General features: G+C 41.5%; 1 protein-coding gene across 1 annotated transcript in view; it reads left to right on the top strand.

Annotated features, from left to right (window-relative positions):
* LOC139443487 (uncharacterized) overlaps nucleotides 1-5,220 on the top strand; it is a 28,351-nt gene extending 23,131 nt beyond the window's left edge. The window contains exons 5-6 of the mRNA XM_071224469.1: nucleotides 2,352-2,427; nucleotides 4,446-5,220. Coding sequence (XP_071080570.1) covers nucleotides 2,352-2,427; nucleotides 4,446-4,827 — 458 coding nt within the window. The 3' untranslated portion in view covers nucleotides 4,828-5,220. The remainder of the gene's footprint in view (nucleotides 1-2,351; nucleotides 2,428-4,445) is intronic.
* Nucleotides 5,221-14,631: the final 9,411 nt, after the last annotated feature.

Raw genomic sequence — 14,631 nt, 5'->3', positions numbered from 1 at the left:
AAATTTGGCCACGATAGGTTTAGGTTGACTCTGTGTGTAGGGGTTTGTACTGGTACGGGGTAGGCGATGTATAGCCACTACATCCATTTGGCTGTCTAAACAGAGATCTTTAAGCACATTTCTGACAGCTGGTTCGGCCTCCTCTGTGTCTGGGATACCATAAAACAGCAAGTTACCTTTACGTTGATGCAGCTCCTGCATTAAGAGTTTCTTCTCCACCTCGGCATGTTTATCTTGAAACTCCACTCGAAGTTTGTTGATTTCGATCTTATTGCGCTCGATACAGGAGGAGTTGAAATCCACGGCCTGTATGGTATCCTCTACTTTCTTGTTCAAATTTGAAATGTCCACTTTAATAGAATCTATTTTTGTCGTGATAAGAAGGGAATGTTCTTCCATCTTCAGGGTATGCTTATCAAAAGAGCTGGTGATGAAAGCTTTCATATCAGCCACTGTATCGCCTGTCATGGCGGCCATGTCACCCCTCTCGCCCGAACATGTGACATCCTTGTCAGCCGAAGTTTTACCTGTACCGGCATCATCTTGGGTCACAAATTGCACCTGGGTGGGTTCTGATGATTCACCATATTGGCCTTCATCACCAAGGTTCTTTATCATGCTTCTCGTAGTGGTCATTTTGTGTAATTTTATATGGATAGGACGGAGCACTGAAATTTAGCGACCGCCTCGCATGAGCGCCACCTGGAGTGATCAATAGCTAAACTTAGTTATCTGACAAGACAACTGAATATTTTATTATCCCATTAAGCGGTCGTATACATGTAAAATATATAAATGTTGAGTACAGTACTCTGTGGAATTGATTACGATGTTAAAATAATGAACGTGTTCATTAGGCGAGACATTTCAAAACAACATGCAGTTATATATACAAATCAGGTGTTGAAAAACTTCTTTGTATGTCTACAAAATATACTTTTTACAGTTGAACACACCTTAAACTACATCAGAAATTTTATATTTCATGTTATTTTATCTTTAAAAAATCCAATAAACAGACACAACAAGAGAATCATTTCATGAATATAATTTGTCAATGCAATAGAGAACTCTTTCCAGATTATCCGCCCAAACAAGGGCAAAATAGTTTGGAAAATTATATGAACTGACCACTAAATATCAGTGATGGCACCAGGTATTGGTATTTGCATATGTATTTGTTTGTTTTGGGATTATTGTCTTTGAGACATGAATAGTTTGACAGATGATGTAACTGTAAGACTGTTAAAATAAATCCAACAGAGATCGACAGAAGATCGGAAGTACAGATGGTACGAGGTAGTGAGTCAGCACAACAGAAGTCTGTTGATTTTACATGTATATTTATTATGTGAAGAGCTTGCAGTGTTCAGTTAAAATATCTGATTTCTAGTTTTATGAAATACAAGTCCAATAATGTGTTCTCAAAACGAAGAACCGGGAGAAGAACCGGGAGAAATATAACTACATACATTTTTTATATGGATATGTATCTTATTATTTTCATGCGTCGACGTTTAACCCTTATGATTTTTATGATTACAAAATCATTTAATGTTTGAAAGATTTGACAGTTTTAAGAGATGGTCATCCTTCCAGAATTGTAACGGGCGATATCTCCGATTTTGAGTTATTTTGCAATTCGCCGTTCTCAGTTAGAGGCAAACGGACTGTAATGCTTGCCAGACAGTTTTTTCTTCAAGTTTGGGAAGAGGTTGAAATCTGACGGTGTCAAATGTGGTGACTACAGATGATGTTCAATGATGTTGATGTTGATGTTGACGACAACATTCCTTTGGAATCCCTGAAAACCGAAGTTGTCACCTTACCAGCTGTCAGTTCATTCCTCACAATGTTCTCAATTCTCGTATTGAGAAGAGGCACGGGTGGTCCAGTCGTCTAAGGCAACACGATTCGCTGTGCAGAGTTGCGTCCCTTGGGGAGGCCGGATACCTATGATTGTTTGTTCGAATCCCGGTTCGCCCCAATTATGTGTCTAGGTTTGTCAGCACCATACCCGTGCTCGTGGGTTTCACCGAAGTGGCAAACGTCTGAGACGTGAATCATTTCGGGCTACCCTCCAACATTAAGCTGACACGCCGTGATATAACTGGAATAATGTTAAAAGCGGCGTAAAACTCAACTCACTCACTCACTCGTATGAGAGATGCCTACTGTCTTGGCTGTGTGACATGCGATGAGTACTCGATCATCCATCATCATATGTATTTTATCACCACTTTCATCAATGCTGGCAGTTGAATGTCTTATTGACTTTTGTTTTTGCGGGGGCAGGGGGATTTGTCATCTTCTTAAGACACTTGTCAATTAATTTCCTCATATATCGACAGAGACGGCGTGTGAAGGAAACCAAACAGTCCAACTCGATCCAAATGATGAACCACCATGTCAAACTTCACGATGCCCGTAAGTTATTTTGAAGAGCAAGTATGTATTCCAAACAGTAAGACCTGGGTAGACCAAATCCTCACCTATCCGGACATGTCAATTCACTTCAACATATAACTTGAACTGAAACAAAAAAGAAACATAAAGTATGAGTTTATCTTTTACCAGGAAAGGACAGCATTAATTTTTATAAATGACAATGAGATTTAAATATATTCTCTTGGACGATGTTTCTGCTGAAATTGCAAAGATTAAGTAATCACTTTCGATTTTAGCGTTATTCAATCAACCAATTCTTATATTACTCGGTAGACCGCCTCCGTGGTCTGGATGTAGAGCGTCTGCCTGGAGAGCGGAAGGTCCGGGGTTTGATCCCCGACCGTGTCATACCAAAAGACGTTAAAAGACGGTACTTGTTGACACCATGTTTGGCGCGCGGCATTAAGGGGCTCAAACAAGGACTGGTCGGCTCGGAGTCAGTAGTGGATGATTTTGAATAGAATATATGATGAAAACACTATTGAGTCAGTCCTCGCAGAGCAGATGAAAAGGACCCAAAACGTCGACATTGTCTGTGAAGAGTTGCGTCCCTTATGAGCGCAAGGATCCGATGGTTGTGGACGCGAAACACAAACTCGCCCTGTCGTTACTGTGTTGTGGGGTACCCTACAGCCTGTGTGGATTCACGTTCTGTGTCGGCATGGGCAGTCAAAAAAATTACTCTGGCACTCGCATGGTCGTGAGCCATTCGCTGAGAGCAGGAGTGACGCCCCTAATTCCCAACATAAACATTCATTTGTCGGCGGCGCACACTCATACAAGCATTAACACAACACAAGGTCTGATACTCTCATATAAACCTCAAGTGACGTCATCCTATTGGTGTTAGAGGTTTTGTCTTTCTCAGGATAGCGTGATCTCCAGGCTGCCGAATTCGATTCTATAGAATAATCCAGGGACTTTCTATAGATCGTCCCTCATCCCAAAAACGTTCTATAGAAGGTCCCCCGGTCCAAGTGGTATCATTTAGAAAGTCCCTTTGTACCAGAGAATTATTTTGCATTTGAACACAATACATATAACTCACATTACATCGCTAACTTCAGGAACCTGAGATCTTCGTATCTATAGCTTCGCGATTGAACCACAGAGCTACTATGGCGCTGCTGATCTTCAAAACTTTCAAGAGTCTCTTTTTGAAGTATACATACGTCAACAAGATATATCTTATATCCTTAGGAAATTAAGGAAACATGAAATTGTTGATATATGTTGTCAAGATTTTCCTTTGTCTTATAAGACAGACATATCTGTCCATCGGATAGTGTTACGAATGTAAAATCAGGTTGGTGATGAAAGAGCGTTCAGTTGTCTGCATGCTGCGCGTGGCCTTTCACTGGCACGCTAGCTGTCGTCAAATTCGTTTTATACCCCTACGCTATTGTTTCAGTAAAAGGCATTCTGCTGTTCTTAGTTGCTTTCTTTTGGAATATCTTGGATAAAGACGGTTTTTATGACAGATGAAACGGTCGTCCGTGATTTTGTTTGAAAATGTAAAATCCTTCGAACTTCCCTCGCTCACAGTTTTACCTTTCCAACCCAAACCTCGTATTGTGTTTTATCCTCTACATAAACTTTACTAAGCTTCAGTCCATCTCTGAATACACAGCAAACATGCTTTTCACAAAATGGGCAAACTGGAACGACTGATTGATGTCTTCTGTATCTTATTATTTTTGTATTCTGTGTATTCTGATTTTATCAAGAGGCAACCACGACAACAAAGCTACCATGACAGTATCCGCTATTTTGAATGTTGATTTTGTTGAAATTTTTGAGGTTTTTGGAAACACTTTTACCTTAAAACACCAAGAGGATTTTACATTCAGCACTAAAGCCATCTGCTAACAGTGTTTGGCTTTTCTCACATAACAAGCAGGCTGGTAGGACTGAAAAACTGTTCAAACATGCGTTACACCCAAATCAATCATTTATTCCGTGATCTTTGCTTCACTGTCACTTTGTTCGTGTTTCAGGAATTACGACCAATCTCAACCTCTGACGACGAAACAAGCGTGTAAAAAGTTCAGAAGCTGCAACTCAATTATGGGCAAGTGTGACAGAGTATGGACAAGGCAGAACCCCTACAACGGGCAACCTTATTGCAACTGTCGTCGACTGCTGGCGGAGGACGCATCGACGGTCATGTGCCCTAAAGCCAGCATTGACCAGGCGGAGTGCGAATCCCCGAGGAGAAGGGCCGAAGACATGTCCAACCAAAGCCCGTGTTTGTGTCAGTACAGGATTAGAAGAATACATCCATTTCTAAGAAGGTCACGTGATTCAGGGTGGCAGCTGGATACCCTGAGTGTCACGGGGCCCGCACCCAGAATAGAGCACTGTCCTTGTTCGATATAGGGAATAATGTAATCCTCAACGTGGGTATCAATGCTGTGGCTTGTGAGGACAGTAATGCCATTACGAACTGAAGATTATTTCCCTTTACCTTCATTGACAGTTGGGGGCACGGGTGGCCCAGTCGACTAAGGCGCCGCGATTCGCTTTGCATAGTTGCGTCCCTTGGGCACGCCAGGAACGTATGGTTGTGGGTTCGAATCCCGGATCGCCCCGATTATGTTTCTAGGTTTGTCAGCACCATACCCGTGCTCGTGGGTTTCACCGAAGTGGTAAACGTCTGAGACCTGCATCACTTCGGGCTTTTCTCCCACATTAAGCTGACACGCCGTGATATAACTGGAATACTGTTAAAAGCGGCGTTAAACCCAACTCACTCACTCCATTGACAGGTAGTTTAGGCGATAAATTATAACTTAATTTTTATGAGTGATTTTTTTTTAGAGAATGTTAAAGTTCTTTACCAATATTATCAACAGCAATAATTTGTGGATTTGACTTTTAAAAGATAATATCACGAAGTTACGAAGGTTATTAAATATTATTAAATCATATTATTGATTTAATAAATATTTATCCTCAACGGTGTAGGTTATAGGTGTGTATTTATTAAGGCATAACTTCATAATATCAGCAGGTGACTACATCACTTCAGGTGTGCTTCACATCTGTGCTGGGCCTTATAGCGAGCATCTTCCCTTGGCAAGGGAGTTAACTGACTATAAAAGTCCAGTTTCCACCCTTGCCGAACTAGGCTGGAATTATTGCGCTCGATCGTAGCGCCACCAGTGGCTATTACCAGTTTAGTCCCCTCTAAGCCTCTCCTATGGACCAATCAGATTCCACCTCTCGTATCACTTGCATTTGCTTCACACAAAATGGTGGCTCCCAGTCAAAACGATCTGATCGATAATCAAGATCTATATTGTGATAAAATAGATCGTACGTCGCGAAATGCATCAAATCACGTGAGCACCTTGATTTAAAACATAAACAGATTTGGAAAATATGCTGACAACGAGTTGGCGGTGCACATGCTTTGCAAATCCTGCAATCGACCGAAATCTGCACGACAGTTTACGAACCGGATTTCGATTTCGGTGCGCGAATTTGATTGGACTGTGCATAGACTCGTTAGTCCAGCCAAGAAAGGAACTCCATAATTCCAGCCTAGTTCGGCAAGGGTGGAAACTGGACTTTTATAGTCAGTTAACTTTCTTGCCTCGGGAAGATGTATAGCGAGTCATTATCGAGGTTGAAACAGTTTTCATGACACGATCTCTTGACGAAGTCCCGTCACATCACACATCAGTAACAATTCAGCTTCGAATACTAGCATAATTGTTCCTTTCGCCTTTCTGCCGTGTATCCCGTAGCCTGTATATTTGTACATATATCTGCCAAGTGTATTCATAACAAAATATGGCTTTACGTGAAGTAAAGCTTACTGTTCTCATAAGTGCTTTACCAATTACCATTAAACGATGGTCGGCGTGTTATCATTCTGAGAGTACATATTTTGCACCTTTTTCAAAGGATTCTTGCAAACTTTAGAATTTATGCACTTTAACTCGTATCTCAAAGAGTAGAATGTGCGGACTAGATTGTTTGAACAAACACAATGTTAGGTATGTTTTACTCTTGTCACTTCCGGAGCACATCAGGATGATTTCATTGCGAACAGTACCAATCTCATTAAAATTAGGCCTTAGTTCTCACTACCGCTTAACAGAGATCTGAAGACATCCCATTAGGGGCCACGTCAGAACGACCTTTCATCCGACTAATCAGCGTTTCGCTCACCAAATTATGAAAGTGAATGTCGGAATGTGATTTCTGATCATGCAACCTCGAAAACTTTAACACGGGGTATTCCGAACGATAGTTACGGGTTTAACGACCGAATCCATACAATCTAGACCATCTGTTAGCCATTCCAGAACGTTCTTTTGTTCAGGTTTCACATTTGTAATCGAGAATTTGTCAAAATATGTTTCGAAGCGCAGTCGCCAATTTGAAATTAGTGCCGTAAAGCACGAGAAAGCTGCCTTATGATTGGTCATTCCATTGGTCGGTCAAAGTTCGCGCAAGGTCGATCTGACGTGACCCTTAATGGGACGTCCTAAGATCTTTGTTTATCGGTAGCGAGAACTAAGATCTGATTTTAATAAGATTGGCACAGTACCGACCAAATTAACGTGATTACTAGATGAACGTCCAAGTGAATTTGATTCTTCGCGGTGTCATCACTGATGTTCCCCCACTGGAATCGGTTTCGGCAAATATTCGACTGAGGTTCTCTGGGGTTGACGTTTCATGTTATTGAATGTTGGATTGATTATTTCCTGGCGTTTGGACGTTACACATGTGATGAGTTGAATGAAACCCTAAAAATTCGGACAGTATAGTTCCCTGTGAAATAGCCCAGATTAACAATTTGCCGGATAAAACTGTTCTTTGTGGACAACGAAACATGGATAACAAAATCGTTATTGTTCGTATCGATGTTTCAAAGTTACTTCTTGGTCCTCCGTCAGGTGAATACGTATGTGATGTTGTCAGTGTTTATCTGTAAAACGCCAATAGTCTCCACGTCACTGATAGGGTCAAAAGTCTCCTCGTCACTGATAGGGTCAAAAGTCTCCACGTCACTGATAGGGTCAAAAGTCTCCACGTCACTGATAGGGTCAGAAGTCTCCACGTCACTGATAGGGTCAGAAGTCTCCACGTCAATGGTGCTGAGCAGTGTGACGCCACAATTCCAGTGTAGTGATCTATTACGGTACGGCCATATGTTAACTACTTGTCTTATACTTATAGGATATACCCTGTGTTTAAACTGTATATATTTTCTTTACCAGCATGTATATTTTTCTCTTCAATTGAGCACATATGTATTGTCTTTCTGTATGATTATTCACGTTGTTCATGCTCTTGTCAATATTTAAATAAACCTTTTAAAGCAAAACCATGTGTTTGCGCTACGTAGAATATATGGATGTTGGGAAGGAAGTATGGTGGCCAGTTCGTGCCATATCGTTTACGTTGGAAATAGTAGTCCTTAAGGCAAATTAATAATCCGATCGTCTATATATATATGAATGTGTCTCAGTCTGTGATTTGCAGACTTTGGAACTGGTTTCTGCAGACATTTTGATAATCGGTCCAACACAGGGCGCCCAAGGTCAACAACATAAGTTCAGAACTGATTAGTGAGAGATTAGACTTTACGAAATCGAACCGAAACAGCCAATCAAATCGCTGTTCGCTTGAGTCAGGCCACATAGACCAGACGATTAGAAATCGTTTGCATGCTCTGCAGCCACGAGTTGTATCGCCCTTCAAAATCAACAGACACCAATGGTGTATAGAGCGTAGAAACTGGGTGAATCACCGATGGTGTCGTGTAACGTCAGATGAGCCAAGATTCACTCCGGACTTTCTGTATAAGCATGGACGTGTACAGAGGCGTCCTAACCAACGTCAGGCGAACGTCAACGTAAGGCCACATAACAGATTTGGCGGTGGGTCTGTAGTGATATGAGGCGGGACCACAATGACTGCTAGAATGGCACTGCAGATTGTCCGTGGAAGGGTCACTAGAAAGTGATCGGACACGTGGGACATCTGGGACATGGTCGGGAGACGTGTACGTCGACGTCAAAGGGCACCTACTACGTTAGTAGAACTGGGCCAGGCGCTGCAAGAGCAATGGTCAAGACTCCTTCACAATGTACTTGAGAGATTGATTCGGACCATGCCGTTCCAAAAAACCGAAGTTTGACCAATCGTTGGGCTTGACCCATTATTGGTGAAGTCATTTCAAACGTTCATGTTTTGACTACACATTCCTGCTGTCTTTCTTGGTTGTCTACACCCTTACAATACACCGCCAACATGTCCTGTTGGTTGTTTACACCCTTACAATACACCACCAACATGTCCTGTTGGTTGTTTACACCCTTACAATACACCACCAACATGTCCTGTTGGTTGTCTGCACCCTTACAATACACTGCCAACATGTCCTGTTGGTTGTCTGCACACTTACAATACACCACCAACATTTCCTGTTGGTTGTCTGCACACTTACAATACACCGCCAACATGTTCTGTTGGTTGTTTACACACTTACAATACACCACCAACATGTCCTGTTGGTTGTCTGTACCCTTACAATACACCACCAACATGTCCTGTTGGTTGTCTGCACCCTTACAATACACTGCCAACATGTCCTGTTGGTTGTCTGCACACTTACAATACACTGCCAACATGTCCTGTTGGTTGTCTGCACACTTACAATACACCACCAACATTTCCTGTTGGTTGTCTGCACACTTACAATACACCGCCAACATGTTCTGTTGTTTGTTTACACACTTACAATACACCACCAACATGTCCTGTTGGTTGTTTACACCCTTACAATACACCACCAACATGTCCTGTTGGTTGTCTGCACCCTTACAATACACTGCCAACATGTCCTGTTGGTTGTCTGCACACTTACAATACACCACCAACATTTCCTGTTGGTTGTCTGCACACTTACAATACACCGCCAACATGTTCTGTTGGTTGTTTACACACTTACAATACACCACCAACATGTCCTGTTGGTTGTCTGCACCCTTACAATACACCACCAACATGTCCTGTTGGTTGTCTGCACCCTTACAATACACTGCCAACATGTCCTGTTGGTTGTCTGCACCCTTACAATACACTGCCAACATGTCCTGTTGGTTGTCTGCACACTTACAATACACTGCCAACATGTCCTGTTGGTTGTCTGCACACTTACAATACACTGCCAACATGTCCTGTTGGTTGTCTGCACCCTTACAATACACTGCCAACATGTTCTGTTGGTTGTCTGCACACTTACAATACACCGCCAACATGTCCTGTTGGTTGTCTGCACCCTTACAATACACTGCCAACATGTCCTGTTGGTTGTCTGCACACTTACAATACACCACCAACATTTCCTGTTGGTTGTCTGCACACTTACAATACACCGCCAACATGTTCTGTTGTTTGTTTACACACTTACAATACACCACCAACATGTCCTGTTGGTTGTTTACACCCTTACAATACACCACCAACATGTCCTGTTGGTTGTCTGCACCCTTACAATACACTGCCAACATGTCCTGTTGGTTGTCTGCACACTTACAATACACCACCAACATTTCCTGTTGGTTGTCTGCACACTTACAATACACCGCCAACATGTTCTGTTGGTTGTTTACACACTTACAATACACCACCAACATGTCCTGTTGGTTGTCTGCACCCTTACAATACACCACCAACATGTCCTGTTGGTTGTCTGCACCCTTACAATACACTGCCAACATGTCCTGTTGGTTGTCTGCACCCTTACAATACACTGCCAACATGTCCTGTTGGTTGTCTGCACACTTACAATACACTGCCAACATGTCCTGTTGGTTGTCTGCACACTTACAATACACTGCCAACATGTCCTGTTGGTTGTCTGCACCCTTACAATACACTGCCAACATGTTCTGTTGGTTGTCTGCACACTTACAATACACCGCCAACATGTCCTGTTGGTTGTCTGCACCCTTACAATACACTGCCAACATGTCCTGTTGGTTGTCTGCACACTTACAATACACCACCAACATGTCCTGTTGGTTGTTTACACCCTTACAATACACCGCGAACATGTCCTGCTGGTTGTTTACACACTTACAATGCACCGCCAACATGTCCTGTTGGTTGTCTGCACACTTACAATACACCGCCAACATGTCCTGTTGGTTGTCTGCACCCTTACAATACACCGGCAACATGTTCTGTTGGTTGTCTGCACACTTACAATACACCACCAACATGTCCTGTTGGTTGTTTACACACTTACAATACACCACCAACATGTCCTGTTGGTTGTCTGCACACTTACAATACACCACCAACATGTCCTGTTGGTTGTCTGCACACTTACAATACACCACCAACATGTCCTGTTGGTTGTCTGCACACTTACAATACACCACCAACATGTCCTGTTGGTTGTTTACACACTTACAATACACCGCGAACATGTCCTGCTGGTTGTTTACACACTTACAATGCACCGCCAACATGTCCTGTTGGTTGTTTACACACTTACAATACACTGCCAACATGTCCTGTTGGTTGTCTGCACACTTACAATACACCGCCAACATGTTCTGTTGGTTGTTTACACACTTACAATAGGAGGAAAAAGATGAGAAGATAGTTGTTAAATCCTCAGTGGAAAGTATGACATCCTTCTTGTAACAGTAGGGGCGGTCGGGTAGCCTAGTGGTTAAAGCGTTCGCTCGTCACGCCAAAGACCTGGGTTCGATTCCCGACATGGATACAATGTGTGAAGCCCATTTCTGGTGTCCCCCGCCGTGATATTCCTGGAATATTGCTAAAAGCGGCTTCAAACCATACTCACTCACTCACTCACTCTTGTAACAGTATTTTGCATGCCAATACATACTTGCGTAGACATTTCTTATGTTTATGTAAAAGTCAGCATTAGATTTGCATTGGTATACTGGGCAACGCCATCACACCAAAGTATACAACTGCTCAACAACAGATTTTCAACTTTGAAGTCTTTGTGAAGCTTTTAAAACGTTTTATGGTAGACATGTGGAGGACATTTCCAAGTTCGACACATCAGTGACAAAAACGATGTCCGATGCCATTCCCTATTTTGACTTGAACCATGTGTTCCCTTTTTGAGGCCAACACTTGACTGTTTATAAGCCTTGATACACACGATGAATCTACTGGCGTGCGACATTCGGTTAATAAGTCTCTATTAATATGTAGTAACTCATGCAATCAATGAGGGACCTCAAACCCATTGCAACATCTGGTAACTTAAAAATTAACATCTGTTCTAACTACTGCGTGCCTGGAAACACACGTTAAGCTGCAAAAATATGTAACTTACATAGCTAGATCGATAAAATCACAAGACTATTCCCACAATGTATCAGCTATCAGAAGTAGATGAAGTCTAACTGCGTTCGGGTTGTTCAGAAAGTGAAGCGAGGTGAAATAGGGTTTAACGTCGGGTCCAAGATTAATGCACTTATATAGCGACGTACATGCACGTGTGTGTGTGGCTGCTTGTACTTGTCCGGACTGATGCAGATTTATAGTGCTAGCTCACTGAGATACCATGCCGCAGTTTAACATGGATACCCCACTGAGACACAGTATACTGACTCCGAGCCAACCAGTCCTTGTTTTAGCCTCTTAATGCCGAGCGCCAGACAGGGTAACAACAAGTACCATCTTTTAACGTCTTTTGGTATGACCGGCAGGGGATCGAACTCCGGACCTACCAGGCGGACGCTCTACCACCAGACCACGGAGGCGCCCTTGTTTAGTAAGTGCAAACATAACAAGATAGTGTGACAAATAACTGAATATAATTAAAACATACCGGATACATTAGAATGCAGTGACCCTATTAGGGGTATATTGTTCATACGCAAAACAAAGTAGTTCCAATTCCATAAAAAAACCACAAATAATTTTTAAACAACAAGAGTTACTTATAATAATTTTACATCAGACATGAATTACTTTTTTTACCCGGCATTCACCTCAAAGAAATTACCAAATATGTACAACGTATGTTGACGTACATACGGTGATCGACTTTTACAAAATGGCATGTATCAGTATGCGAGATTTTTCATGGGGACTTTCGTTCATTCAGGGATCGTAAATACATAAATGAATCATGTAACTAATCAGAAACATTCTGACAATCTACGTATTATTTGTTTTTTATGTTTTTCATTGTTACTGAGAGAAATAGTCGGAAATGCCGATAAATACCGTTGCTGTGTGTGATATTGCGTTACGCAGGACGGAAGCCATGACAATTTGTGTTGACTTTACCAAATCATTGTAATGTATCTAACTCCAATTCCCTAATTCCAACTACGATACTCTTCCCATGCATAGTCTAAAAAATTGAGCCATTGCGTTCAACGACTAGATAAATTTACCTCTCAAATTAGGAGAAAATGCTACCCAGCGTAAAATCTGAATTGTGCTTTGTTTACATTTCAAACGTGCAGTTTTCGAGCACAGCGTTTCTTTTTCACACCTAAATTATTGAACTTGAGTTTATAGACTAATTGGTGACAAATACCATTTATCATTTGATTCTAAATGTACGAGGAATTCAGGTATATACGTATCGCAGCTGAGTTTCAAATATGCGTGGTGGCATACGGGGTTTGTAAACAATGTCCATGTTCACTTCGGCGTTCGTGTTCGCTTATTTTTTTAAACATTCTAATCGATTCTATGGTTATCGCCGACGCTTCAAAATGATCATTGATTAAAACACCCAGATACCCGTGATCAGTACAGTGATCACTAATATGCTATATTTGAAATGCAATTTTCTGAGTAGATATACGATATTTTGATTTTAAAACATTAACTAAAAACACCGTAATGGTAATTTAGTAATGTGTCAAAAATGGCGAGGTTTACGAAGTTCCAACTTTTCAGTGGTCATTTTCTGTAATTTTGCTTTGCCTAATATGACAGTGCAGGATATCATAGAACAGGGAATTTCCCACAGAACTGAAAACTTGCAGTGAATTCGGGTTCGTGGTGTGTCAGGAATTTTATTCGAGTTCAACGTGAGGGTTGAAGAGGAGGGACATATATGTCCCTCTGGCATCCACGGGTTAATGCGAATATATGAATAAGTGTATTAATCAAACATATTGTGTCAATAGGAATGTTAATAATATTGTCCAATATGAAGATCGTGTTAAGCATGGGGATCGAGACAGCAGAGAAATGTTCAACACGGGGATTCCCCATGAAAAGAAGTTCGGGTCAAAAATCGTATAAACGTAAAAAGGTGAAGTTTATACTTTGCAAACGTCACGTTTTGAAGTTCGTTGAAAAATGAACAGGTCACCTGTGCAGCTAATAAACCAATCAAATCACCGAAAATCCTATAAACTTCAAAATACGAATTTATTAAAGGTAAAAGTGTGATATGTCACATGTGCAGTTAGTTCAGAGCAAGGCTGGTACTTTGATGTGGCTGTCACGACGTTATACAAATCATAGAGGTGTGTTGATTGAAGAGCAGTCTCGGACCGCAGTCTCCTGAGCAACAGCTATCGATTCTGCACTTGAGCTGACATAAGGGAAATGTGTTTAATATTGTGTTCAGAGCTTTGTGCAGCAAATCGTCTTTAATCGTCCAGGCTTTCACGAGACTACTGACTTCCATTATACAAGAAATCTCTTATTAAACGAGAGCCCATTGTACAATTCCAACTTTGTCAAATATTGAAAAGGTCAACGCCAGAGAACAATCATCCTCGATAATCTACTGGTGTGTAAGAATATATTAGCTATGGCACCAGGTATTCTCCAAAAGGTGAGCGTATCCTGCCTCAGCTGTAGCACTCGTCACTAACACACGCAAAGGCAAAGAAATGTCAATTGTTCAGGCGAACAAACACGGAAATATATAGTAAAAATGAAAATAGGGAATGTAACGGACATAATTTTGGTAAATTCAACTTTGTAAATGTCCTCCTGCCGTAAAACCTTTTGAAGGCCTTAGTAAGGCCTTAATTGCTTACGCTGTAATACGGCAAGGGCTGGATCTGCTGGAAAATTGCTCGACAAAAAGAAAAAGATGAGTATTGTTAATCTGAATTCAACCTCCTTGTCACACAGTCTTGTATTGTCACTTTAAGCAAAGATCCAAAATTGAAACAGATGAGTCGG

This window comes from Haliotis cracherodii, unplaced genomic scaffold (genome assembly GCF_022045235.1).
Source record: "Haliotis cracherodii isolate W230 unplaced genomic scaffold, xgHalCrac1.p SCAF_5, whole genome shotgun sequence".
In the NCBI taxonomy this organism is placed as follows: domain Eukaryota; kingdom Metazoa; phylum Mollusca; class Gastropoda; order Lepetellida; family Haliotidae; genus Haliotis; species Haliotis cracherodii.
The sequence above is the reverse complement of the archived record's forward strand: the minus strand, read 5'-3'. Positions and strand labels throughout refer to the sequence as shown.